At 34.8% G+C, this 27,576-nt stretch overlaps 1 protein-coding gene across 5 annotated transcripts; it reads left to right on the top strand.

The window, feature by feature from the left end:
• The first annotated feature begins 4,927 nt into the window (after positions 1-4,927).
• LOC145727704 (uncharacterized) lies at positions 4,928-26,652 on the top strand. 5 transcript variants are annotated; one of them, XM_081977514.1, is made up of 15 exons: positions 4,929-5,084; positions 5,162-5,378; positions 7,990-8,126; positions 8,181-8,327; positions 8,381-8,468; positions 8,519-8,861; positions 9,736-9,932; positions 9,989-10,093; positions 12,318-12,518; positions 12,573-12,739; positions 16,871-17,293; positions 21,139-21,279; positions 21,334-21,580; positions 21,645-21,777; positions 26,263-26,652. In XM_081977514.1, the coding sequence occupies exons 4-15, from the start codon at positions 8,211-8,213 to the stop codon at positions 26,366-26,368; spliced, it is 2,268 nt and encodes a 755-aa protein (XP_081833640.1). In that variant the 5' UTR covers positions 4,929-5,084; positions 5,162-5,378; positions 7,990-8,126; positions 8,181-8,210; the 3' UTR covers positions 26,369-26,652. The 5 variants fall into 5 exon arrangements, with proteins under 5 accessions (XP_081833643.1, XP_081833640.1, XP_081833641.1 ...); XM_081977515.1 differs by having other exon boundaries at positions 7,996-8,327; XM_081977513.1 differs by having other exon boundaries at positions 7,990-8,327.
• The last annotated feature ends 924 nt before the right edge of the window (positions 26,653-27,576 follow it).

The raw sequence follows: 27,576 nt of genomic DNA, 5'->3' as shown, positions 1-27,576 counted from the left end.
CATGCTGCTTAAATTATTGATCTCAGAAATTAAATAGTTTATTTCTATTTACCTATTTTTTACTTAGCTTTATCCCTGCTTTCATTAACATTTTTAGTGTTATGACTTTTGAATGTAGTTAAAATTATTTATTAGTAAAGTGGCTGTAAGCAACGAGGATATAATAAAAGGAGAGTGTTTGAAGCTTATGTAGGGATTGGCTGAGAGATTCTAGTTCGTCCAGAGGAACTTAGCGGCGCCACTACTATCTTCAAACTGGGTTTTTAGTGTCAATTTTGGAGGTTCAGGGACACAGGTCTGATTTACTGAACCTCTCTCGTAACGACCTGGCAAAATACCTCTAGCTGGTAGTGCCAAAAAACCCAGCAGCAACAAAATTGAAACATAAACCCACAGCATAAACCGTTTGGCAAATTGTTCTGGTCAGAATAGAAGCCATTAAGACACAAATAAAACAAAAACCGAAAACCTCGCCAAAAAAGTACTGTTTCTAGGGTGGAAAGATTTTCTTTTCTGGCTAATGTCTGAGAGATGAGAGTGAAAAGTAAATTGAAGTTACAGCAGAACACAGACACAATTGGAGCTACAGTATGGATTTCATACAGAATTGGAGTTACAGTTTGGATTTGGAAGCAACTTGTTAAAGCTGTCTTCAAAATTGAAAGGTTGTTGATGTGGGTGGAAAAGATTGAATCACTGACTACCAAAAACTAACAAAGGAACAAGACTGTAAGACTCAAGAGTGAGATTTTATTATTATGTTTTAGATTTTATATTATATTATACTAAAATGTGATAGACAAAATGTAAAGTTTGATATACAGGGTGGTCCAGTTTTAAGTGTCAATAATTCACCATTCGATAGTCAATCAAAAAATAAGTTGACTTGCATTATGTAATTTTTTCTGTAAAACGTTTTCTAAAGAAGATACTGTTCTCCAAATTTCAATTTAAAAAATCGTTTTATAGTCTAAAACTGAACATTCAAGACTTGTGAGAGTCCAAATTTGTACTGAATAGTCTAAAAACTTGCTATTAACTACTAGGAATATTCTTATAATTCGTTTTCTCAGACTGCCTTCTTGGTAAAAACTAAAAACAGTCCGGAAATCAAGACAAAGATTGTATTATACATGAAACTCATTTTTTGCTACTAAAAATAATCTAAAAGTTGATTTTTAAGGCTAGAACTAACTTTACTAGGACTAAAGAGAGTCCAAAAGTCTATTTTCAGGACTTAAAAATTAAATTTTCGGACTATTTTACTTCTCAAGACTAATATCGTAGCATTTGGTACCAAAATTTTTTACTTTTATTACGGAAGAAACTTCTTTGTGGAAATAGTCTTAAACTCGATTTTTCAGTCTTAAAAAGCACTAAAAACCGTCTGAATTTCTTAGAGATACTACAATTTATTGCACCTATGAGTGTAGAAGTCAATTTAATAGTGAAGAAGCTTGAAATGACATTTTCAAGACTATGGACAGTGTCCAAACTGGCTTTTAGGCCTGATAAGTCAAAAGATCTAGTCTTGAAGCATTTTAAAGCACTAAAAACAGTCTAGATTTTTAAGAAATACTTGAGTTTTTAGCACTGAGGTGTCTAGAAGTCGATTTAATAGTAAAAAAGCTTAGAATGATATTTTAAGTCTATGGAGAATGTAAAAATTGTTTTTTTAAGTTTTCTATGTCAATAACTTCGATTTTCCAAGCTAAAAGCAGTTTTGAAGCACTAAAAATAGTCCAGAATTCTAAGAAAAGGAAAAGCAAAGTAAAAAGTACGAAAAGTTAGTTTTCAAGACAATTTTTATGAATCTAATGTCAATGTCCTGTATCTAAGACTATTTTCAAGACTAAAATATTGAAATTTGTCAATTTTTAAGGTTTAAATGTAAGAATTTGTAATAAAAATTTTTAGAAAAAGTGTTTTTTTATGTAAACAAGTTAATTTTGAATATTAAAGTTTCTGGATGTGTATGAAAACTGGTTAGAAACACAATTTTTAATCTTCTGAAATCAATTTTTATCTTTTCTAAATCAATTTTCACAACTAAAGAATTTCAGTTTGGCTACAATAAAATTTTTCGTTTCCAAGACAATTTTTAAGTTGGGTTGGGTTAGTTTTTGGTCTTTGAACGTAATAACTGAATTATCTCGTAAACGAAGTTTCAAAATAAAATTGTATAAGAGATAATTAATTTTTCATCGTGGACAATAAAATTAAAAGAAGCTGTAATTTTTGAAAAATACCTAGAAAATAAGACAAAAACATGAAAACTATCTTCCTGTATCTACGCTTCTGGAGAATTTTGGCAAACATTCATAATGAGTATTAATTTCATGAGTGCTTGTTCCAAATTTGATCCAACGGTCTGACAGTTATGATAAAAAAACGATTTTTTAAAGTGAAATTTGAAGAACTGTATTTTCCTTAGGAAGCCTTTTTCAGAAAAATGACATAATGCATGTTAACTTATTTTTTGATGGGCTATCGAATGGTGAATTATTGACATTTAAAACTGGACCACCTTGTACATTACCATCAAATTTGTATATTTGTATTGTATCAGCTGATTGCTCTGTCGGTAAAGCAGTTTCCGTGCATAACTTTTAATTAGTTTTACCAGAGCTCCATCGTGGCGCTGCCGACAACAATGTGACAAATATGTACTACGGCAATAACCACTATCCTTTAGTTATTATATCCTCATTGGCTATAAGATAATACTTTTCTTATTTTGCGCACGTTCTTGTCCCACTTTGATTGTCTTTAGGGGTTGCTGCAAAAATTATGTGAAAGATAGAATATTGGATCTACACCCAATTAAAATGACACATAAAAAGCTGCTGCCATAACTGAATTCGAGCTTGAGCACTGAAAGTCCTCTTTTTTTGGATAAATCAATATTTCTTGAGACATGGGACGTTAATTGGGAAACGCCCAAAAACGTCCCGAGATATTGACCTAAATGACACTTCCTTATGTTAAAACAAAAAAAAAATTTTGGTCAATTGGGGACTATTTGAAAATTTCACTTTTTTACACGCACTTCTTTCACACCCTGCATAAGGCAGTTAGAGTGCATTAAAGCAAAAGTTTCAGGTTGGAGTTAGTACTATGGAAGGTAATTTACCATACCATTAATGCTGAATGTTAAATTGATTAAATGTTTGTCTTACATGAGCAGGTTATAAAGAATAAGTTAATTGTGGTTGAAGGAGAAAATCCTCCGGCTGCTGTTTCTAGTAACCTTAATATCCCCAATACATCTGATATTGCTGGAGAGTCTTATTTTTGGTCAAACAACAACACAATACTTTTAATTGATTTATATAAAAAATATAAAAGCAAGGTGGGAACATTATGATTAAAAAACTATAGCTATGTGGGAGAAAATAGCAAATGGGATATCGGAGATATAAAAAATTAAAATAACACCGAAAAGTGTAGAAAATCGGTGGAAAGTTCTTGATCTCAAATTGTGTTTTTAATTTTCGTTTCTAACTTCACTACTATCCTTTAAGAACTATTAGTTCAAAAAACGTTCCAACCAGTTTATCACTTTTCAAAGGTGATTTTACTGTTGTTGTTCACGCAGTCGCATTGGGAACTCATACAAACGTAAATAAAAAAAAAAATTTTTTTGTTTATTAAAATATCGATATGATTCCAGTGGCGTGCTTGGTTTAAACGTTGTTTTTAACCTTTAAACCGCATTGGCTAAATAGTGTGTAGTAACAAAAAAACAAATAATAAACTCTCGGACAGTGTTGCCGTTGTGAAAATTGTAAAATTAACGATATTTTGCTCCCAAATAAAGCGTTTTTGCTCGAATCGGCAACTGCTCTCGGCGTCTTCCAGTGTGACCTTAAGAACCAGCCCTAATGAATTGTGGGTTGCGGGTTAACGGTAAACTTTGAGTATGCTGAAATAATAGTATATTATAAACCTAGGGACTAAAGTGGTTCTTTTTTTTTGGTTTCTTTTAAAAGACACTTTAGTCACGAGGTTTATTTATTGTGCCCTGGAAGTGTTGCTATGGCACAAAACAAATGTCAATCAGTTGTTATCAAACGGTGAGTCCAGAAAAATCGTATTTTTTGAAAATGAACATTGAAGAGGCCGCCCAAGAGGCCATCGCTAGCCTTCTTCCAGAAAAATCTCGCGAGGCTTACAAAAAACAGTTTCTTGTTTACCAAAAATGGTGCGTTGAACAGAATGCAGAGAATTTTACGGATGAAAAGGTGCTTCTGGCTTACTTCCTGCAGAAGTCTAAGAAGTTCAAGGCATCTTCTCTATGGAGCCAATATTCCATGATCAAAGCCACGATAATATCTGAAGCAAACGTCGACATCAGCAAATACAGTAAACTCCAGGCATTTTTAAAGAGGCAGAATGACCATTATAAGCCGAAGAAGTCCAAGACATTGCGGGATTAAAAGTGTCTCTTTTATTCCTAAATGAGGGATTAAAAGTGCACTTTTAATCTCTAAAGTGCATAAAATTCATAATTTTCACCCTCTCCTCTGAAAGATACGTTATTAGGTGCCCTATAAACCTACCTAAAGGGCCGTTGAACAGCTTTTCTCGCAGTTTTTCTCGATCTCGAATCTCGATCTAAATGATGTTCCGGCTTGCTAGAGTAGATAATTTAAAATTGCCACCCTCTGACGGGGTGTAAGGGGTTCTCACTACCCTCGAAAGATACGTCATTAGGTGCCCTATAAACCTACCTAAACCGCATGTTGGGCCGGTGGACAGTTTTGGTGAAAATGGACAAAAACTAGATTTTGAAAATTTCAACTTTTGTGCAGTTTGCTCCGTCTCTACGTGGTGTAAGGGGTTCTCACTACCCTTGAACGATACGTCATTAGGTGCCCTATAAACCGCATGTTGGGCCGGTGGACAGTTTTGGAGAAAATGGACAAAAACTAACGTACCAAAGGGCATTTTGTCACATTATTATTATGGAATAGGAATAGTACTATTGAAAGCACGTAAACAAGCCTGTTTGTTGGCTTTGTTGTTGATTGTGCGGATGTAAATGGAATTATAGATATAAAAGGAGAATGCTGGAAATAAAGGTATGCAAATATGTTGTTCTAAAGTGTCCTATAGATAGTGAAAGAACTTCTCACAATGTTTATTCAACAGCTTTTAGATGAAGAAAAAAATAAGTCCGACGCCACTGACCGATCGTGCATCTCCAGCTTGCTGGAATGCTGGTTTGCTGCCTTCACATCAGTAGAATATATGAGGAAATGACTGCCATTTCCTTCAATTTGATCCTGTGTTATTTGCCTCCTTTCGATTAAGCTTAATTTTCTAATAAGTGTTCGATCATCGTGTACTGATATCATCCCGATTGGATTAGACAGGTAATTTAGTTCCTAGGCAATTAGTTTACTTTTTAAGTTAAATTTCTTTGCTAGTAAAGTGATGGTAATGGTGGTTTCACATTTATTTTAACAAACTTTTATGTCAAAGCTTTTAATGAAAACAGTTTGACCAACCAAACCAAGTGAATTTAGTGTTTAGGTGGTAATAATTACAGATTATTCCTACTTGTTTTTCGGGTATTTTTGATATTTTTATGTTGAAATTTCATAATCATCCTGAATACTGTGTTTATGTATTGAATTCTGCAGCTCTCACTCTCACTTTCTCGTTTTTGTCTGTTGGCAATTGGCAGCTAGCAGGTGAGCTAGTAGCTCACATAATGTTCTTAATCCGATTGATGTCCATAATGAAGCTGAAATAAAGCCAATAAGGGAAAGGATTAGTTTTCTGTTTTTTTTTATGAAACTAACTCTCTGAGGCCCTTATACTGTTAATAGTGTAGTGTTCCAAAGGTCAACATGTTAATATGTTAAGTCAAAAAGGCAATTTGCATCTATTGCCTAGATTCTATGGTAACTAAAGTTACAAAATGTATGTGGTTCCCTGAGAAAAAGTAAAAATTAGATCAATATTAAGTTGAACAGTGCTGAAGCAGTTATGATAAGGTACAATTGTTGATCACAACAATAATTGTTACCAAACAGGGTACAACTTCTTCAGGGTGTCCTATTTTTGATACTTTTCTGTTTTTAAGATACATAGGAAAATTGAAAAATATTAGGTACTTTTGAAGTGCTGCAGTCCTACCCCTATTTCAGATCTTTAAACTTTTTGAAGAGGCTAAACATGAAACAAACATACTTTTATAAAATAGAACCCAGTGACATACCTAGTCAGTTTTCCTAGTGTCACACTGTGGGGCAGAAATTTAAAAACATGGTCAACTTTTTTGAAAGTAGTTTATTAAAAATGTAGTGTTTTTAAATCTAAATACAATGATTAATGATTTCACAGAAGATAATCCAGCAGAAATAATTAACAAAACAAGGGTCTAATTAAATTTTACTCTTTAAAATATAAAAAATTATAATTACAAATTGTAACTTACAATAACTAAAAATCCTTGCTCAATACTATTTTTATTTACAGAATAAGTAATTATATTCCAAAATAGTAATAACTAGAGTCCGGATTTCTAGAAATTTTGCTTTTTGTAAATAATAAAAGCATCCAACCTTTGACATCTAATGTGAACAATTTATGCAAAAACAGGTCATTGACAGATTTTGTTGATGCTTTTTTTGCTTTTTTCTTCGTTTTGTGCATATTTTAGTTTTTTGTGCTCATTTTCTGCTATATTTGTATGGTTTAACTAGTTTTTTACAAAACAAGCTTTTCAAGTTTTTAAAAATAAAGTAAACTAATAACTGCTTTGACAAAAAATTGCTATATTGCAAAAACAGGCTGCAAAATATATCAATTTACAAATTTAAACTGACCAAAAAATTTCCAAATATTTTTCAAAAAAAAAATGTAAAAACATTCCAAAACACTATAAAACCTCTAAAATGCCTTGCAAAGCTTACAAAGCACTACATAAACTCCAAAATATGTCTACAGTCTTTCAAAACAGTCTAGAAGCTTCCAAAAGCTTTTAGAACACTAAAGGCTTCCAAATAATCTTTAACTAGTCTAGAAGCTCTCAAAAAATTTCAAGGCAGTCTAACAGCTTCCGTATGCTTCTAGAGCAGTTTAAAAACTTCCAAAAGTTCAAATTCACATGTCTTAAAGGGAAGTCCAGAACGTTCAATGCTCCTAAAGTAGTCTAAAAAGATTTCAAAATACTACAGAAACTCCAAAAGCAGTCTGAAGTCTTTCAAAACAGTTTAGAAGCTTCCAAAAGCTTTTAGAACACTCTAAAGGCTTCCAAATAATCTTCAAGTAGTCTAGAAGCTTTTAAAACAATTCAAGGCAGTCTAAAAGCTTCCGTATGCTTTTAAAGCAGTTTAAAAGCTTCCAAAAGTTTAAATTCACATGTCTTAAAAGCAGTCCAGAACCTTCAATGCTTCTAAAGTAATCTAAAAAGATTTCAAAACACTACAGAAACTCCAAAGTGCTTTTCAAGCAGTCTATAAGTAATGGTAAATAGCTTAAATGCGTATTTATAGAGTCAAAATAATACAATTTCATTCAACTTTACCTTAGATGAAAAGTTAACCAAAACAGAAATAAAGGGGGTCAAAGTTATTTTTCTAAAATGCACTGTAAATAACTTGCAATCCACTTCTTGCTAAAATTCGGTAGTCGAGGGTTTTCAAGGGTGCCAAATTTGTTTATCTACTCAGTTTCAAGCCAGCTTATAGAGGGTGTCATCTACAAGAAATGATTCGCTTTGAGATAGCTCTAACTTTTTTCTGGTAAAGCAAAGTGACAACTGAAATCCGAGTATCGGTTATCCAATATTTCGTAATAAAAAAAGTATACTTAGTTGGTATCCCTCAGATCAACGGTTTTCGGGATGGCAAGAAGATATTTTTATTATACGACTCTGAAAACTGTCTATTTCTCGGCTGATTCATTGTCGAGAAAAGATAGAAACTTTTCCGCATAAAAAACATTTTTTTAAGAGTCTGGTGTGTTCTGGGTCAGTTCCAGATTTTCATCACCATCCCTTTTACCTGAGGCTTCTCCACAGGCTGGAGCGATAAGAGTTGTATTCCTTTGTTGGGATGTGTTACTAACTTCATTACTTTACTAAGGAGGCGGAACCAAAGATCCGACGCGACGTAAGGCGCTTAATTTCAACTTCAAGCTATTAAAAAAACTCCCACTGCTTTTAGTGGGTCCTTCAGTTTGAGTGCTGCCTGAAAATGGCTAAGTCAAATTGGGCCTATGATCTGCTGCTCGATACTTTTAAACAATATTACGAGAAGAATCCAGTCAGTATCTTAACTAAGGCTGAAGAGGCCATCAAAGAGTTACAGGAGGTTTGAAGGCTTTACTCACTTATTTTTTCCTTTGTTTAATGGTTGAATCACAGGTTCAACAAAAAGAATTGAAGGAGTTGAGAAAGTGCATTAAATCAGGACAGCTTGACTCCACACGTTTTAAATCAGAGGCAAACCAAGGTAAGACTTATTTGATCACCCGTAACACCCTCTACTTCACGTTGAACCAGGTCTGGAAGAAAGCAAAGCAAATCAAACCACTACTGCCTCGACTATAAGTACTAATATCTCCGTAAAGTTAGAGAAACTTTCTTTAACTCCTCTACAAGAAGACAGCGAAAAGGAGAATAAAAATGTGTTAAATGAAGACATGCCAGCACCTACGTGGGTGCCACCAGTGAAGAAGAAGGCAATCAAAACTGAACGAGTGTCTACCACTAGAACTACCAGGACAAAGAGTAAAAACCAGTCTACTATGAAAGAGAGTGGTGTAATATTCCAAAGTGTGCCTGTTCCTGTTGTCAACTTGACTGAGGAGAATGGAAACGAGTCTGTGGCTAGAACTACAAGAAGGTAAATGTTGTTTTAGTTGTCCAAATTTTAAAAATTACATCCAACTAACTTGTTGATGACTGTGAACTTTTGTGGACATTTTTTATAAAGTAAGTTTAAGTTCCTAATGTGAAGTAGAAGTCTATAATCACACAGTGAAGGTGTATGAATGCCAAAGGAGAATAATACGTAATTTTCTCCACTAAAATGTATTTCTGAATGCTTTTCCAAACCTAAAGACCAGATGATTACATGTTTCGGGCTCAAAAGATGTCACAAAGTTTTTACACACTGTCTTTCTAGACAGGCATAGACATCGAGACCTGTGTTGTAGGAAAATGTAATACCTAATTTGATATGATATACTTAAGCAACTTAATTAAAGAAAAAAGGAGAAACTACACAAACACGACAACCGACACAAAATTAACACAACCGTCATAATAGTTATTTATACAGCAAGGGACTTAAACCATTTTTTATTCACGAATAGAACAAAGTTCTTAAATGAGACGTTTTATGAAACGTCATTATTGGACAGTACTTGTCAAATACTTTATTATAGCACGTTAAACATAGTTAATCAAAAGAAGAGATTTGTCATCATTTTTGGAACTTCATTTTTGATAATGTTAAGTGCAAGTTTAATCTTTATAAACACACACCATGTTTTGGTCAAGTTTTAACTAAATAAAGTTATGTGCGGGTGTTGTCTTACTGATTTACAGTTGGCTTGCTCTCATATTATTAACTTTTGTGTATCAATTTTGTGATAAAGCTTTAAAATAATATTGCCTCGTTTTTCTTCATTGTGACAAGTACTGTCCAGTAATCTTCATAAAACGTCTCATTAATTCAAAGCCAACTAAAATTTTAAAGTTGTATTTTTTGCCAGCACAATAGCGAAAAAAGACGTGGAAGCGGTCAAAGACGTATTCATTCCAGGAAAAACGCGAACCAAAACACGAGCAGCCACAAGAAACGTAGCTCAGACGCGCAGCACTGGAACTGAAACGATCAGAAAAGGCAAGTCAGTTGAAGAAGTGCCTCAGCCTGAAGCTGAAATACGCACCACAAAAACGATAAGGAAAGGTCGGTTGTCCGTTTTACGTTAAGTTATACGTTGTGAAATTTGAGTATTGTATCAGCCAAGAATACGGAAGATGTGGATGGGGACGCCAGCAAACTAGAAGCATCAAACTTGGAAGAAGTTGGCGCTTCTTCCACGAAGATTGTGGATGAGAACACAACAGGTAAGAAAATCAGTGTTTAGTTGAATAGAAAAGAAATTTCTTTCTTTATCTCACTTTGACTTGCATGTCCTACTACAAGTCTGCCTTGTTTAAATCTCTGTTTCTATATCTATCAAGTTACATAGTACCCCTACTGATCACTTACAGTGTAAAAAGTTAAACATAAATGATCGCAAATACAGGGTGGCCAACTAAGAATGCGAGGTACTGTATCTAGTAAACTAGAAATGAAATATGGCCATAAGGAATACATCTAAAATATTTTGGTGATTCCAGCGTTGCCGCATCTACATGAAATCAGTTGCAATAGTAAAAAAACTGTGTTATACAGGGTGGTCCAGTTTTAAGTGTCAATAATTCACCATTTGATAGCCAATCAAAAAATAAGTTGACTTGCATTGTGTCATTTTTTCTGAAAAACGTTTCCTAAGGAAGATACAGTCCTACAAATTTCAATTTAAAAAATCGTTTTATAGTTTAAAACTGAACATCCAAGACTTGTGAAAGTCCAAATTTGTACTGAGTAGTCTAAAAACTTTTTTACTACTAGGAATGGTCTTATGATTCGCTTTCTCAGACTGCCATCCTGGTTGAGTGTCTGAAACTGGCATTCAAGAAGTAAAAAACGTCCGGAAATCAAGACAAAGATTGTATTGTGCATGAAACTCATTTTTTACTACTAAAAATAATATAAAAGTTGACTTTTAATGCTAGAACTAACCTTACTAGGACTAAAGAGAGTCCAAAAGTATATTTTCAAGACTTTAATTGGTGTACAACTCAATTTTCAGGACTGGACAGCAAGTCTAGAAGTAAATTAAATTTTCGGACTATTTTATTTCTAAAAATTAGTTCTCAAGACTATTATTGTAGCATTTGGTACCAAAATTTTTTACTTTTATTACTGAAGAAACTTGACTTTTGGAAATAGTCTTAAACTCGATTTTTCAGTCTTAAAAAGCACAGCAGTCTGAATTTCTTAGAGATGCTACAATTTATTGCACCTATGAGTGTAGAAGTCAATTTAATAGTGAAGAAGCTTGAAATAACATTTTCAAGACTATGGTCAGTGGACAAGCTGGCTTTTAGGCTTGATAAGTCAAAAACTTTGTAAAGATAGTCTTGAAACTCGATTTGAGGCACTGAAAACAGCCTTAAAACACTAAAAACAGTCTAGTTTATTAAGAAATACCCGAATTTTTAGCACTGAGGTGTCTAGAAGTCGATTTAATAGTGACAAAGCTTGAAATGCTATTTTAAGTCTATGAAGAATGTAAAAATTGTTTTTTAAGTTTGCTATGTCAATAGCTTGGTGAAGATAGTCTTGAAACTCGATTTTCCAAGCTGAAAGCAGTTTTGAAGCACTAAAAATAGTCCAGAATTCGAAGAAAATGAAAAGCAAAGTAAAAAGCTCGAAAAGTTAGTTTTCAAGACAATTTTCATGAATCTAATTTCAATGTCCTGCATCTAAGACTATTTTCAAGACTAAAATATTGAAATTTGTCTTCAAATTATGAAAACTTACTTCAAATGCAAATTTTAAGCTTCTGATGTCACTTTTCATTAGTTCAGTCACATTTTGGGGTCAATTTTTAAGGTTTAAATGTATGAATTTGTAGTAAAAAATTTTTGAAAAAGTAGTTTTTATGTCTACAAGTCAATTTTTAGTATTAAAGTCTCTCGATTTGCATGAAAACTGGTTACAAACACAATTTTTAAGCTTCTGAAATTTTTATCTTTTCTAATTCAATTTTCAAAACTAAAGTCTTTTAGTTTGTCTGGAAACTATGAAAACTGGCTACAATAATATTTTTTAAACTTCTTAAGTGAATTTTCCGTTTCCAATTTTTAAGTTGGGTTGGGTTAGTTTTGGGTCTTTGACCGTAATAACGTGTAATAAAGTGCTTGTTCCAAATTTGATCAATTATTTATATTATATATTATTGCTCCAACGGTCGGACAGTTATGACAAAAAAAACGATTTTTTAAACAGAAATTTGAAGGGCTGTGTTTTCCTTAGGAAGCACTTTTCAGGAAAACTTATTTTTTAATTGGCTATGGATTGGTGAATTATTGACATTTAAAACTGGACCACCCTGTATACTACCCTATTTAGGTATATTTGGAAGTAACACCACGAGAGCTTTAAAATTACCGATAATTTTCTTGATTTCGCATGTTTTCCATTATTTTACCAGTCTTAATCTAGGCATTCAATTTTCAGTGACAGTTCTAGAAAAAGAAACTGAAGAAAAACTAAAAAATGAAGAAGGGGAAAGTAAATCAAAAAGAACGCGACCAATTAGCGATGAAGATGCGGAAGAAATTCAAGACAAAAAAACAAAGAAGAGCAAGTCCAATCCCCCACAGCCCTTAGCCAACTCTCCCAGGCAGACCTTCTGCGAAGACGCGCGTTCTACAATGGGTTTGTACTGGTTTGTTAGCCGCTCTTTATTTTTACTTAAACAAATGTGGTTAGGTAGCGCTTTTGTCAGTTTTCAACGAGAAACGGTACAGGCAAACTATAAATTTGCCTTACCGAAATATAATATGTCGGAAACGAAAAAGAACCCAGAAGAGCAACGGCACCAGTTGGATAATAATGATCAATGCGAATCGTTCACCGATGATGAATCTATTAACGAGGTGAGTTTTTTTACTTTTTTGCGATGTTGTACTTGTCTCGAATTGAATCAAAGTACATCAAAAAATAAAATTAAGAATTTCTCGTAATACTAACATGACGATGGTAAAACCACCATCCACCACCATTTTAGCTCACGTTTTCCAGGGTAATATGTCTATTTGTTGTCACTTACAGACAAAATAATGTAACGGTCAGTTAGTCGCGAAAATGATGGTCGTTTGTCGAAAAACAATAATGACATCACAATTCGAAGGATCAGTGCTTCTCAATGTTTTGGTACACTAAAAAGTGTGATTAAGGGGATCGGTAAAGACTTTACGTTTTTCGATCGCGATGCTTGGCCTACGTGTAGAAAAATATATAAAAAACAGTGTTCGTTCTTTGTTTCTGTCGATAAAACTACGGCAGTGTTAACACAGACATTACTGTTTAAGCGACGAGGCTCCTAGAGTGATATGGAACAAAGATGCAAGATTTCCGCTCCTTAATTCGAGCAATTTTTTAGTCCTATCTTTTAACCCAAATTACGACTTTAATTTTTAACTTATTTACGTGATTTTTTTTTATTAAGTAGCTAAAGGTTTGGGGAATGTGCGAAAGTTATTTTTGTCACCAAAAAAGTTTTGCAGGTAGGAAAAATAGTGACTTGAAAATTATGGTAATTTTATCATTTTGATAAAATGCTTCTAAATATTTTAATTTACGTACTATTAAAATTATATTGACTTTCGCACATTCTAGCAAGTGTCTTCTTTCATATGCCGTTTAAAAAACAGCAATACCTAGCCTAGTTTTTTTTTAATTTGGGTTAAAAGATTGTCATAAAATGCATTGAATCTCCCATAAGAGGTTTTGCTTTACCGATGCCCTTAACTTGAGCATAATTTTATTCCAAAGATAAGTTCTATGGAAACTGTGAAATCAGACGCTACTGTTGGTCAGTTCTGTCATTTTTATAGTAATTATTCTCAGAATAAATTGATCCGGAGTTGAAAGTTCCAGCTCTAAGTCAAAAGCTTCTATTTGGATGTTTTAGCGTTTACCTGAAACGTTTAAGGTTTTAAGTTTAAAACCTGTTTTTTTTTTTGTTTTACTCAACAGCTGCCTAACCACCGCTCGCTTCACAAAAAAATTCAATTAAATTTACACATTAATACACTAAAACCAATGCGAATGAGAAGTTAGATTACTATTAATTTGCACGTTTAAAGTATTTGTTGGTGTGTTACGGCCAAATAAAATACAGGAGTTTTTTTACTGTAGTCGACGTTTTGACCCCTTTATTTGGGTCATCTTCAGGACAAAGTGTAAATCACCTGTTGGTTTTTAAAAATAAATTAAAATTAGACGGCAACATTATCTTACAGATTAAATGAGACCGTTCAGCAGGACCACATGTTAGCAACACAGTGTCAAACTGTCTACGTCAAAAATGACAAGTTGTGTCCTAAACTGTCAAACTAAAGTTTTATTGAGCCATCTGTGTATACAGGGTGATTCCAAAGTTGGTGCTTTCCTTTCACCTGCGAATAGGGCTTCAAAAAATAAGGTTTTTTTTTTCTTTGACGCTTTTTCGAAATATGAACAATAACGAAGATACAGGGTGTACAGCAAAACTTTGGCTGAGAAAATACAAATGTAATGATTTTGTCCAAACCACTTGAAGTAATTAGACAAAATTTTGTAGGTGTCAGTAGCTACGTGAAAAGGAAATTTTCTAATAAACAAAAATTTTCTTGCGCTTACAAGTGGCGCGCGTATAATTTTTTTAAAAAATTTTCGAAAAAAAATATTACCCTACTGGTTTTTTTTTCAACATAAAATTTATTATTGAATTCCTTGTTCAATTCTAAAAATAAAACCCCTTTTATTAATTTTTGCTACGACGCACCGCTTTCGAGTAAAAAAATAAAAACCGTCTTAATGCGTGCCTAAAATTTAATGCTGTTTTAATTTAAAATATCAAATTATTAAAACTTAGTTCAAAGGCGGCTGAAATCTTTTGTTTTTGTTTATATCTGTTGATAAGAAATAACCTGTAGTTAGTTAAAATTAAATTTAAGTTATTTTTTATTTTGTTTTTTTTTCAGTAAAACTTTGACACCCTGTATCTTCGTTATTGTTCATATTTCACCAAAAAGGGTCAATGGAAAAAAAACCTTATTTTTTGAAGCCCTATTCGCAGGTGAAAGGAAAGCACCAACTTTGGAATCACCCTGTATAAAGATATTGTCTTTTCTCAGTCTCTCTGTTCTTTCCCTGAACATTCTTGAAGCATCATCAGATTTTGGAATGAGGAGGTTAATTTGAGGAATGGGCTGTATTTGGATTTCTGGATCTATCTCAAAGCATGGTATGGCTTTTGTACAAGCGATTTTTGTATGGGAAAAAATGTTTATAAGATTCCACCAAGTATGGAACCTCTTCACCTTTCCAATAATTGACATTTTTTTGTTTATGTTTTACTATACTTTTCAACACTGGAATAATTGGATGTTATTCTATTTTGATTATTTTTGAAAAAAAATTGTTGCAAGTAATTGTTTTCTAGCTTTGAGTGTTAACTCTCCTGCTTCTGCTCTCAAGGCATTTGTCGGGGTTGATCTCATGCACCCCAATGCTATTCTGACACCTTGATTCTGAATTTTTTCCATTATAAATGAGTTTTTTTTGTTTATTGGTTTAAAAAGGAATGATCCATAATCCAAGTGTGAACTTACAATTCCTTTGTAGACCACCATACTTTGCAGAAGGTTTTTATTAAATTTAAACCCCTTTGCGCTTTATCTGCACAGTGCTCCACATGTTTGTTCCAGTTTAGCCTGTTATCCAGAAACATTCCCATGTATTTGATATCCTTACCGAGTTTAATCCTTTGCCGATTGATCATTATTGGATTGGTTGTGTTGTCTTTCTTTAACTATGGGCACCGTACATATCAGAGACATATCAAAAACTCTTGGCATAGCTCATATCAAAGAGGAAGTAAAGCCCAGAATCCACACAAGACAGCCAATCGATTTGTATACCGAGGCACTGAGAGGCCTGCCTGGGGATGACTTAGAGTCAGACAAAATTGCAACCATAAAGGGAGCAGAAGCCAACCTCCCCCCTGTTAGTTGGGGGGTCCACGAAGGAAGTTTTATTGACGTATGTCCACCAGTTGAAGTTTAAACTTTGAGAATGACGTCAAGCAGGTGAAAAAACACGCCATGTCTTGAATTAGATCACAAATTTTAACCTGCAAATGCTTGGAAAAATTAGTGGAATTTCACTTCATTAAATTACCTGGAGTGCGTTTAGTAGAACTTGAATGTGCTTGTGAGCCTTGCTATAAATCCAAGTTTCATTCAAAAAATCAGGTGTTCAAAAACAAACTGCCTCAAAACTTTCAGTCGCTTCATCTGGATGTCAGGAAGTTCCATCAAATATTGGCGGTTACTAGTCCTTTTCCATTTAAAACCAATGCTTTTACATCATCTTCGCAAAGCAGAAATGGAATCGTTAAAATGCTCTTCAATTTGGTCAATTAATTGTTTTTCTCAAATTTGCCATTGTTACATATTCTTTTTCAGCATACATTTGTTCTCTTATTTTGTTTTTCATAATTACGGTTATTTTGGTTTTACTGACCGACATTTTCTTAGAAATGTTGGTAAAATAGGAGTCGTCAGCTTGAATTTCAACTTTTTTTATTCGGTATAGAGTAGCAGTACAGTGACACATTAACAAAATTAATGTCCGACAGGGGTATTATTTCATCAATAATAACACCTATTAAGGTCAATTATCGAAGAAATAATGCCCTAGGGCGTTATTTTTCATAATGCCTTCAGCTGAGGGACCATTTTTTAAATAAAATTGTTTAAATCTCGAATTTTTATTTTCAAAGAAAGTAAAAAATTAAAGAATGAAAGTCGGACATTAAACATTGTAGACACAGACCAGATTTTGCTTTAGCATTAGCTTTTTGACTCATTTAAGCGTTTTTTTAAAAGTCTACTTAATGTGTGGATGTTATTGTCGTTCAGTCTTACACGAACGGTTTTACGTGTCGAATTACCACCTTTTCTTCGATTTAACCAGCTTTGTTGTCCAATGACTTCATGTAACTCATTTTATATGTTTAGGAAAGAACGCCGCCTTCAAAAGAAGCTTTGTCAAAGCACAACTCAACCACGCAAGTTTCCAGTCGTTATGAGAAAACCGCACTTAAGAAGAAGATGGAAGCGTTTGAAAACCTGCAGTCCGGGACGGACAACTCGGTAAAGAGAGGCGGAAATAAACTGCCTCAATTGATCAACTCTGGCGTAAAGGAAAAAACGAAACTGTTAACGCCGACGTCTTCGTCCAATATACCGATTTCGAAAATGGACAACTCGGTAAAGACAGGCGGAAATAAACTGCCTGAATTGATCAACTCTGGCGTAAAGGAAAAAACGAAACTGTTAACGTCGACGTTTTCGTCCAATATACCGATTTCGAAAAGTGTCAGCACGTCGAAGATCAACAGGTTTTTCCCTCAGCAATCTAAAGACAGATCCGAAACTCAGGTACAGTTGAAATGTTACTTGTTTTATATTCTACCATGATAGTCCATTCCCAGAAGCAAGCAAAGCGAAAATGTGAGATAAGAAGCTAGAAACTCATGTACACTTTTTTGAATGTTATCGCAATAGTCACTAAATTATATCCACGGTCAAAAGTCGGTGTTTTACAATGAGCTCATCCCACATAACGTAATACCACGTTTCAATACACACATAAATCGGGAATTTGTAATTTATTTATAAAAAAAATACTTTTGGTAATTTACAGTACTTTTAAAATGCGTTAATAAATTCAAATCGACGGTTTGGCCGGGTGTATGACGTAGATGACTTTCAGTAGTTTCATTGGCTATGGCTCTCTGACCGTTGACAGCTTCTTCCGATCAGCTGACTTATAAATTTCCATATTATAATCATCTCCAACTACTTGACATGCGCATGAAGAGAATTATAAAATCGGATTGCCCAGTAGCCTATACCAATCTGACACCTCTTCAACCTCCTTAAATCAAAGTAATGCTAATGATACAGTATAGGGACACCCTGTGGATGAGTTTCCAGCTTCGTATCTCTCATTCCGAGGTGAAACTCTAATTTTACTGGGCCTATAAAGCGACCCAAACTGATTATATATCCTGAGAATTATAACTTTAATTGCACGTCATCAAGGTGAAAATGAGCGGCGTTGTCAAAGTTATGAAAAGTGAACCAAAATTAAAGAACTAATACTATTTTTCTTTCAAATGTGACATTTAATGTCAGAACCGGCGTGAATGTTTTTTGAATTGCATTTGCGGAAATGTCTAAGTGGTTTTTTACTGGTTTAATTAAACTTTTGGAGTATTGAGAGTGAGGGAAGCGTATTTACGATACCCCAAATTCAAGATTTTCCTAGACTAGATTCCTAGCGAATGGAAAACAGGAATTATCTGCTCAATTTACAAAAAAGGGGACAATTAACACTACTGTGTTCGGCTTACAAAATTTTCACACATATACTGAATGAACGCATTCAGCCCATCACCGAAGAGATTATCGGCCAATACCAAACAGACTTCAGGCAAGGACAATCCACAATTGATCAGCTTTTTACGGTGAAACAAATCCTGAACAAGTCCTGGGAACACGTCATAGACCTGTACAATATTTTCGTTGACTTTAAACAAGCATACGATTCCATTAACAGAGACCGACTGTACCAGATACTGTGCAGTTTCAACATCCCCTCCAAATATATCCGACTAATAAAAGCAACAATGGAACAAACGATGGCAACAATACGTATACAAAACGAAACGACGGAGATATTCTTAATAAACAAAGGATTAAAACAGGGCGACGGACTCGCACCGACACTGTTTAACCTCAAACTTATTAACAAACAAATCGGTTCAACTGGCCGCCTACGCAGATGATATCAATATTATGACCCGCAGAGCGGAAGAGGCGGCAGAAATATACACACAACTGAAGAGAGAGGCCAGAAACATCGGACTCGAAATAAATACACAAAAGACAAAAACACTAACCGAGGCAAGAACAAGAGGAAACGAAAACTACCACAGAGTAGAGGATAACGTGGATGCTGTCCAGAGCTTTACATATCTAGGTGTTGAACTCAACACGAGAGGATCAGAGGAATCGGAGGTACAATATCGGCAAACAAAGCCTACTTCGCTCTGTCCCATATATTCCGCTCCAAAATCATACACAGAAAATCAAAAATCAGGATATACAAAACCATCATCAGGCCGATACTATGCTATGGATGCGAGACATGGGTCATGACAAAGAACTCACAGAATAAACTGGAGGTGTTTGAAAGAAGAATACTAAGACGGATCTTCGGGCCACTAAATAAAAATGAGATATGGAGAAGAAGATATAATCATGAAATCTACCAACTTTTCAAGGAGGCACCTATCTCAGAATTCGTCAGACTACAGAGGCCACGTAGTAAGAATGCCGGATAACAGGCTACCAAAAAACGCCTTCAATAGTAGAATGCAGGGCAGAAGACCAAAAGGGAGACCACGGAAAAGATGGGAGGATGGAGTGACAGAAGACGCGCAGAACTTGATAGGTGTCAGAACCTGGATAAGAGCGGCGTTGGATCGACAGTGTTGGAGGCGGAAGATAGAGGAGGCCAAGGCTCAATTTCGGCTGTAGCGCCATTGGAGAGAGAGAGAGAGAGAATTCAAGATTTTGAGATCCGATGAGTTTTACTTAGCATTTGTGTATAAACTTTGATTAATAATGGAGATCCTCTCTGTTCAGCGAATTTTGACTCTTTCGTCACAATCACCAGCAAAAAACGTATGTCGGTAATTAAATGTGATTTTGATTGATTGTCAAAATGACTATAGTACTAGCAAATAGCTATTCTTTGGTTCTAGGTTATAATTTAAGGCAGGGGCTACACTAAATTATACAGAGTGTCACAAATTTGTGTCTAAGTATAGGTTATTAGTTCTCGAAAACGGTAAGGTGGTTAAAGTTAAACGCAGGCAAAGTTGCGGAATTTGTTCAATCTTATGCCGTTTTAACATTTAAAAAAATCCGATCCGATTCCGGAAATATCAGAAAAAATACGAAATTTCGGAAAAACGTTTTTATTTTATTGCAAGCTTATTTCATGAGATAATTTAAATTTATTATTGACACTTTGTCATTGCAACTTTTTTCCCTCTAAAACCTGACATCATCTTATTTGAAATTCAACGTTTCGGTTTTTGCCAGCCATCATCAACTTTATTTTTTTAATTTTAAAAAGCGACCCTTTACAATTTGCTGAATTATTAATTAGTGATTATGATTGCTCTTACACAAAACGCATGTTGTTAAATTTAATACATTAGTATGTATGCTGTAAAATCTTAAATTAAAGTAAATATACCTACTTTTTAATTTTATGTCCAATAAAAGGGTTTCTTAATTCGAAAAGTACCAAGAAGGTATTTCCGAAGATTGAAGCAGAAGAACCAAATTTTTCGATTAATTTTTTCAACTTGAACTTTAAGTAACAATCACAGTTTTTTTACTCTTCAGATGTTACACACAACTTCCGAAGTTTTCATAGAATAAGATACTTGAGAGGTATTTTGAACATAGAACTACTTTTTAAGGCGACTCTCATTGTTTATTTCCGAAACTGATGAAAACGTCAAAATAACGCATTAATTGATCCGTCAAGCTGGGAATAGGTAGTACGATGTTATAAATACACATTTTTGTCGATCTTTGTCTAATGAAATGACCTAAAGGATGTGACGAAAGAGTCAAAAGTCGCTGAACAGAGAGCACGTATGTTTGTTACACCGAATTGCTGGTAGAGACTTAACAATTTATGTTTTTTTATTGGTTGGATAGACTTACTAATGCTAATAAATAAATAGTAGTACTTAGCTTTAGTACTGCAGACACATTTTTAGATCAAACTGTAGACCTAAGCTTCACGCAATAATCGAATAGAATAAAGTTGTTTGGAGCCAGTATTCGACGGGTTTGGCATAACAGACAGCTAAATGGCAGGTTGTTGGAATGTTGTGCACAAGTGAACCGTTCAACGATGACCACAGGAACGTAAAATACAATCACAAGTCACAACAAATTACGAAAACGTGGTTATCTACGTCAAACTTTGAGACGTATAGGGATCGGGTGAGATAATCGGTGATCGGAACAGCTCGGTAACAAAAAAATCGGAAAACAGGCGACAACACTATTGCCAACATATTTTAAGGTGCCTAATTTAAATGTCTAGTTGGCAATAGAATCACCTGTGTTATGACGTGCAATTAAAGTTATAATAATCAGGCTATACGTGTTTTAATTAATGTTATGGGCAGAGCTGTCCGAGAGATCCACGGGAATACGCCCGAAAACAACAGGAATTGGAACGGGCAACAAAAAAGATGGAGGTACCGCTCGCGTACCAAGTTGAGCAGCTTTGCAAACTCAACAAAGAAAGGAAAACAAAACTCTTGGAGGTACTACTTAACTATAGTTTTCTTGTATTTATAATTGTAACACAAAATCAACAGATACAGAAATCAAAACAGGACAAATTAAGGCAACGAGAACTGGAACGCGAAGAAAATCATAAAATGTACCTTCAAGAACAGGAAAGAAAACGGACGGAGCTGAAGAAACGTTTGCTAGAGACCCTAAAACTGGAGAAAAAACCAATTTACATGACAACCAAACCGCCTATGTTGACAGCAGATGACTACGATTCGGATGATGCAAACTATAAGAATACGACAGTAACACGTCCCAGCTGGTGCACAGGTTTGTGTTTCTACGCGGTATTTAGCGGCAAGCCTAGCTTAACACGTTTATTTTAACGATTTAGGTAGTTCCAGGAAGTTACAATTAATTATGATGTCTGCAGGCCAGAAGCTCAAGAATACGATGTTCTGTGCGAAACCAGTTGTAGTTAATTTGATTGAGATTTTTGAACGTATCGATCAGCGGAAACTGAAAAGGTGAGTTCTTGTTTTGTGTTTCAAACTCGAAGCATATTATTTGGATTTAAAGCGGGAGTTTTACTTTGTCGGTTGTCATGTTAATCGTTTTTTTTTCTTGTTTGGTAATTCAAAATTCTAGTTCTCATAGCACGGTTGTAAACAATTTGAATTCGGTCAATTTCATACGCAGGTAGACCGTATAGAAGGGTCGCATAATATTCTAAATGTGGTGCAGCTATGCTGTTATATACAGGGTGGTCCAGTTTTAAATGTCAATAATTCACCATTCGATAGCCCATCAAAAAATAAGTTGACATGCATTATGCCATTTTCCTGAAGAACGTTTCCTAAGGAAGACACAGACCTCCAAATTTGCTACAACTGTCAGACCGTTTGACCAATTTTGATCAAATTTGGAACAAGCAATTATGAAATGAGTACTCGTTATGTGATGTGAATGACATTCTTCAAAATTGTTTAGACGCGTCGATATAGGAGGATAGTCTTTATTTTCTACGCTCACTGGATATTATTCAAAATTGACAAAAATGTCTACTTGGGTTATTGTATTTTTTACTTTAAAATGGTTCAAAAGGATTCAAATCTGGTCATCTGTGAGGTTTTCGAGTTAATTTTTGACACTGAAAATAGTCAAAAAACCGGATTGTTGGAGTAATGTTTACTAGCGTTCAATTTTTTAGACTAATCCGAGTTTTCGAAATTTAGAATTACATTTCCGAATTTTCGAACTAATTTAATTCTAATAATTAGTGTTCAAGACTAATATCGTAACATTTAATGCGAAAATTGTTTAATTTTATCAATGAAGAGTTTGAAACAACTTTTACTATAAAAAATAGTTTGAAATTCGATTTTTGAGCCTTAAAGCACAGTGAAGCGTCTAGAAGTCAATTTAATACGAACAAAGCGTAAAATGGCATGTTTAAGCGTATGGAAAATGTAAAAATAGTTTTTTAAGTCTGCTATGTCAAAAACTTGGTGAAGATAACCCTAAAACTCGATTTTTCAAGATGAAAGCAGTTTTAAAGCCCTAAAAATAGTCCAGAGTTCTAAGAAAATGAAAAGCAAAGTAAAAAAACTTGAAAAGTTAGTCTTCAAGTCAATTTTCATGAATCTAATGTCAATATCCTGTATTTATGACTAAAATATTGAAATGTGTGAATTTGTATTCAAAAATTCTAGATAAATTAGTTTTTCCTGGCTACAATTCCATTTTCACTACTTAAGTTTTTCAACTTATCTGAAAACTATAACGACTGACTACAAAGACAGTTTTAAGCCTTTCAAGTCAATTTTCACAGTTTCCAAGTCAATTGTCAAGGCTAAAATCTTGCAATTTGTCTGAAAACTGCATACAAAAACAATTTTTAAGCCTCTCAAGTCAATTTTCATCGTTTCAAAGTAAATTTACTGGTTAATAAGTCAATTTTCAAAACTAAAGTCTTTCAATTTGTCTGGAAACTATGAAAACTGGCTACAAAGGCATTTTTTAAGCTCCCTAGGTCAATTTTCACCGCTTTTAAGTCAATTTTACAGTTTCCAAGTCAATTGTCAAGGCTAAAGTCTTTCAATTTTTCTGAAAACTGTATACAAAGACAATTTTTAAGCCTCTCAAGTCAATTTTCACCCTTTTAAAGTAAATTTACTGGTTAATAAGTCAATTTTTAAAACTAAAGTCTTTCAATTTGTCTGGAAACTGAAAACTGGCTGCAAAAACATTTTTGAAGCTTCCTAGTTCAATTTTCACCGTTTTCAAGACAATTTTTAAGTTGGGTTGGGTTGGTTTTGGGTCTTTGAACTCAATTATCTCGTAAAAACAAACTTATTTTGTTAAATTGAACAAGTAAAGTAAAAAAAAATTGAAATTTTTGAAAAATAAGGATAAGGTAGAAAAATTAACACACAGAGACAGTTTCGATAAACATATAAATTTCATATGTATTTGTTCCAAATTTGATTAAAATTGCTCCAGCTGTCTGACAGTTAAGACAAGAAACCGATTTTTTAAACTGAACTTTTATGGACTGTATTTTCCTTGAGAAGCATTTTTTATGAAAATGACATAATGTATGTTAACTTATTTTTTGATGGGCTATCGAATGGTGAATTATTGACATTTAAAACTGGACCACCCTGTATAACAATAATGTTACGGTTTGGTCCTACTATGCTCGATACTTCTGAACGAGCACTCGATTCGGGATGGAATCGATGCGCCACAATATCTGACTTAAGGTACCGGAAAGGACAAATTCATAATGGTTGGAGGATTGGTCAAATCGCGAAGGTGACCGATAAAGAGGCTACAAAAAGAATGAAGACCAGCGTTTCTAAGGAAGACATAATGAAAGGACAGCGCTCAGACTCTGATTTGAAAGTAATCAGAAGATGGTTGGAGAAGGATTTGAAACCGGATTGGCAACAGATTTCCAGATATGGACCAACAGTATTCGCTTCGACTGCGAGATGACTTAATTACTCGCAAATGGGAAAGTCCAGACGGAAAACGCTTTGTTTACCAAACAATAGTGCCCAATTCCTGCAAAGAGAATGTGCTGCGAGAACTACATGACAGTCGCGGAGGAGGACACTTTGGAGTAAACCAGACTTTGGCTAGAATAAGAGATCGATTTTACTGGATTAACCTCACAAAGGACGTTGAGGAATGATAAAAACGGTAAACGGTGTGACCAGTGTTTGTTACAGAAGAGATCCAGCACAATTCGGGAACTTGAGAGAGAGAAGATGAAATCAAACAACGGCCGTATGAAGATGACACTGGACCACAGACCAGCTGGTGGCAATTATAAGGAAGGTGATGCTGTGTGGATGTTTCAACCCAGGAGGAGCAAAGGATTAAGTCAAAGATGGCAACGACACTGGGAGGGACCTTACAATGTGGTAAAAAGGTTAAACGACGTCGTGTACAGAGTCCAACGCAGCCCCAAAGGCAAGATGAAAATTGTCCATCTGGACAGACTCAAGAAATACGAGGGACTAGATGAAGCGGATGGGGACGATCAGCTTTAAGAGGGGGGCAGTGTTACGGTTTGGGCCTACTATGCTCGATACTTCTGAACGAGCACTCGATTCGTGATGGAATCGATGCGCCGCAATATCTGGCCGGGCGCGTGTTAAAGTAGGCCACCGTTAGATAGCGATACAGCGAGAAGCATCTTCGAAGCGTTTCAGAGTGGTTCTAGAACGTGGTTTACCGGATATAAAAGAAGCGATCTCGACGGTGGGCGAGTAGTAGTAAATGTGGGAACGCGGTAAAGTTTAAATAGTGGAATAATTGTGGAATTGTAGTAGTGTTTTTGGTAGCTGAACTAATTATTGTACAGAGTGTTTCGAAGTGTAAATAAATTTATTTCTTGTTGAGTTAAATTGACTTTGTGTAAACCCACTCGAAAATCGTAACAATAATTTTGTTTCTAGCGAAAGTTGATTCCTTATTCTTGCGATGAAATCTCAGTCGGCAGATAGCACATACAATTGTATCACTTATATTTCATGGAATCTCCTTTAATCTAAATATTCCTCAAAACTGTAGAAAGCGTTTTTTGTTAGCCAGTTCTGCATGTAGTAAACAAAGGCAAAGACAAAGATCTTATCGATCGATGGAGTTTATTTTAAAATAATGGACCATAGTAGTTGGTGCCAGTTCGACTTGCCGTAAGGCTTAGATATTTAAGTCTAATATCTTATCACCCTGTATAGTTAAAAAAACTGGGCTGTTGTGTTGTTTTTGCAAGTAGAAGACGTGATTAAAGTTCTGCTTCAAAAAAACTCGAACATTGTATATAGGGTGTCCCATTAATAATACGATTAAGCGCAACTTACCTTAGATGAAATGTTAACAGAAACAGAAATACAGGTGGCCAAAGTTATTTGACCCCTTATATATCTTACCATACCTTTTTATGGTAAAGGGAAATGACACACTGGGAAACAACAGAAAAGGTATACTTAGTTGGTATCCCTAAGATCAACCGTTTTCGAGATATTCGCAATTAAAGTATTCGGTGCGATACATGATTGCAATTGCCGGTGATTTTAGGGAGACTAACTAAATAACCCGTTTTTGGATAGAAATTATTGAGAAACAGATATTCGGGTTCCAGTTGTTACTTGATTATATCAGAAAAAAGTGTTGTCGATTTTAAAGCAAATTGGTGGCGACCTCTACGCGCTGGCTTAAAACTGAGTTGAAAATCAATTTTGTTATCCTCAAAAACCCCCGAATATCTAATTTTACCAAAAAATTTCAAGTTGTTTGTGAGTTATTTAAAAAAGACTGTTTAAAAATTTAAATACTTTGACTCCCTGTATTTCTGTTACCGTTGACAGTTAGTCTGAGGTAAGTTGTGTTGAATTATTTTAATCCCTGAAAGCCGCCATTAAATTATTTACTAAAACTTATGGGACACGTTGTATATTACACTTTTTGATAATCATGCAATCAATCATTCTCATATCTAGGACGTCCAGCGCCATATGGATGGAACCGCCACGTTACACAATGATGCCCGTCGATGTGCTAAACAAGACCAAGTTCAGCGACGACGATGATGTGTTTGAAGATTGATAATCAAATTGGTAGCTGAAATTCGATTATTTTACATCTTTAATTGAATGTGATAAAAACGTGAAATTAACACACTAAAGTCAAGTCTGTGACGGATAGTAAGTTAATGTTAGGTTGTTTTGTGTGTAAGTACATCACAGTTAGACGGCAGCGCAACGGATCGTCTTCGCCCGTCTGAACTACTATGAATTTGTGTTATTTGTTGATACTAACTATATTTTTATGCCATTTCAAGTTGATTTTATTAAATTATTGTAATACATTTTTTTTATATCACTGAAAAATGTTTCGTTTTTCTACAAACATTTAATAATAATGCATTTTTTGCTTTCAAATCTCAACGAAAAGTTAACCTTTTCCGAGGAATTATCGCGCATTGCCAAGGGTGAATAAGATGTCCTTATCGTACAAGGACGAAAATTTGACGAGGACGAGGCGATATGGACAACTACGCCCACAACAAAAAACGCCCGAGTTTTACAGGCTATTTTTTCTACTTAGCGGGTAATGCCAAGTGTGCACGGTGAAGAACACAGGGTGGTTCAGTAAAAAGCGTATGCTACGTGCAAGAGTTTATTTAGCCTTAAGCTCGGTTCTTATGTATCCGGAATTAATACGGAGCGCGGGGTGCGGAATGAATGCTTTTTACGCACGGAAAACTCCTTGTCGTTCACATGTGACGAGTGACACAGCTGCGGAATGGTTGACGGAATAGTGTTAATCACCTGTTGTTTTCATTCGATTGGCAATCTCAAGCCAAGCCTTCATCAAGGCATTATTATCCTTGTGTTGAGGGTGCTTATAATCCCACAAAATGGGGTAACTTTGGACAAAATCAATTAGCGTAGTGTTAAAATCGTTTTCGTTCATCTCCACGGACATATTTGCTTTGCTGTTTCTGTTTTGTTTTCTGTCCCTGTCATGAATGTTAATAATGTCATGATTACGACGTTTACGCGCGGAAAATATCAAAATATGCAATCCGGTCCGGATAGACGGACAGAACGCTTACGGAAGAACGCTGATTGGCTGAACGATTTTCCGCTGTCCGCATTCCGCGAATGTTCCGGATTCATGTGAACCAAGCTTTAGTGAACCGGTTTCGGCCCTTTAGGCAATCATCAACACTCTTAATTCATCAGATTGTGGCCGTTCCACCGGAAATCCACCAACAGAGTTCGAGAACCAAAAACCCGATACACATCGAC

The sequence above is a fragment of the Ips typographus genome, linkage group LG4, assembly GCF_016097725.1.
Source record: "Ips typographus isolate SLU linkage group LG4, UJ_Ityp_2.0, whole genome shotgun sequence".
NCBI lineage: Eukaryota > Metazoa > Arthropoda > Insecta > Coleoptera > Curculionidae > Ips > Ips typographus.
Note: the sequence above shows the minus strand (reverse complement) of the source record. Positions and strands in the feature narration are given on the sequence as shown.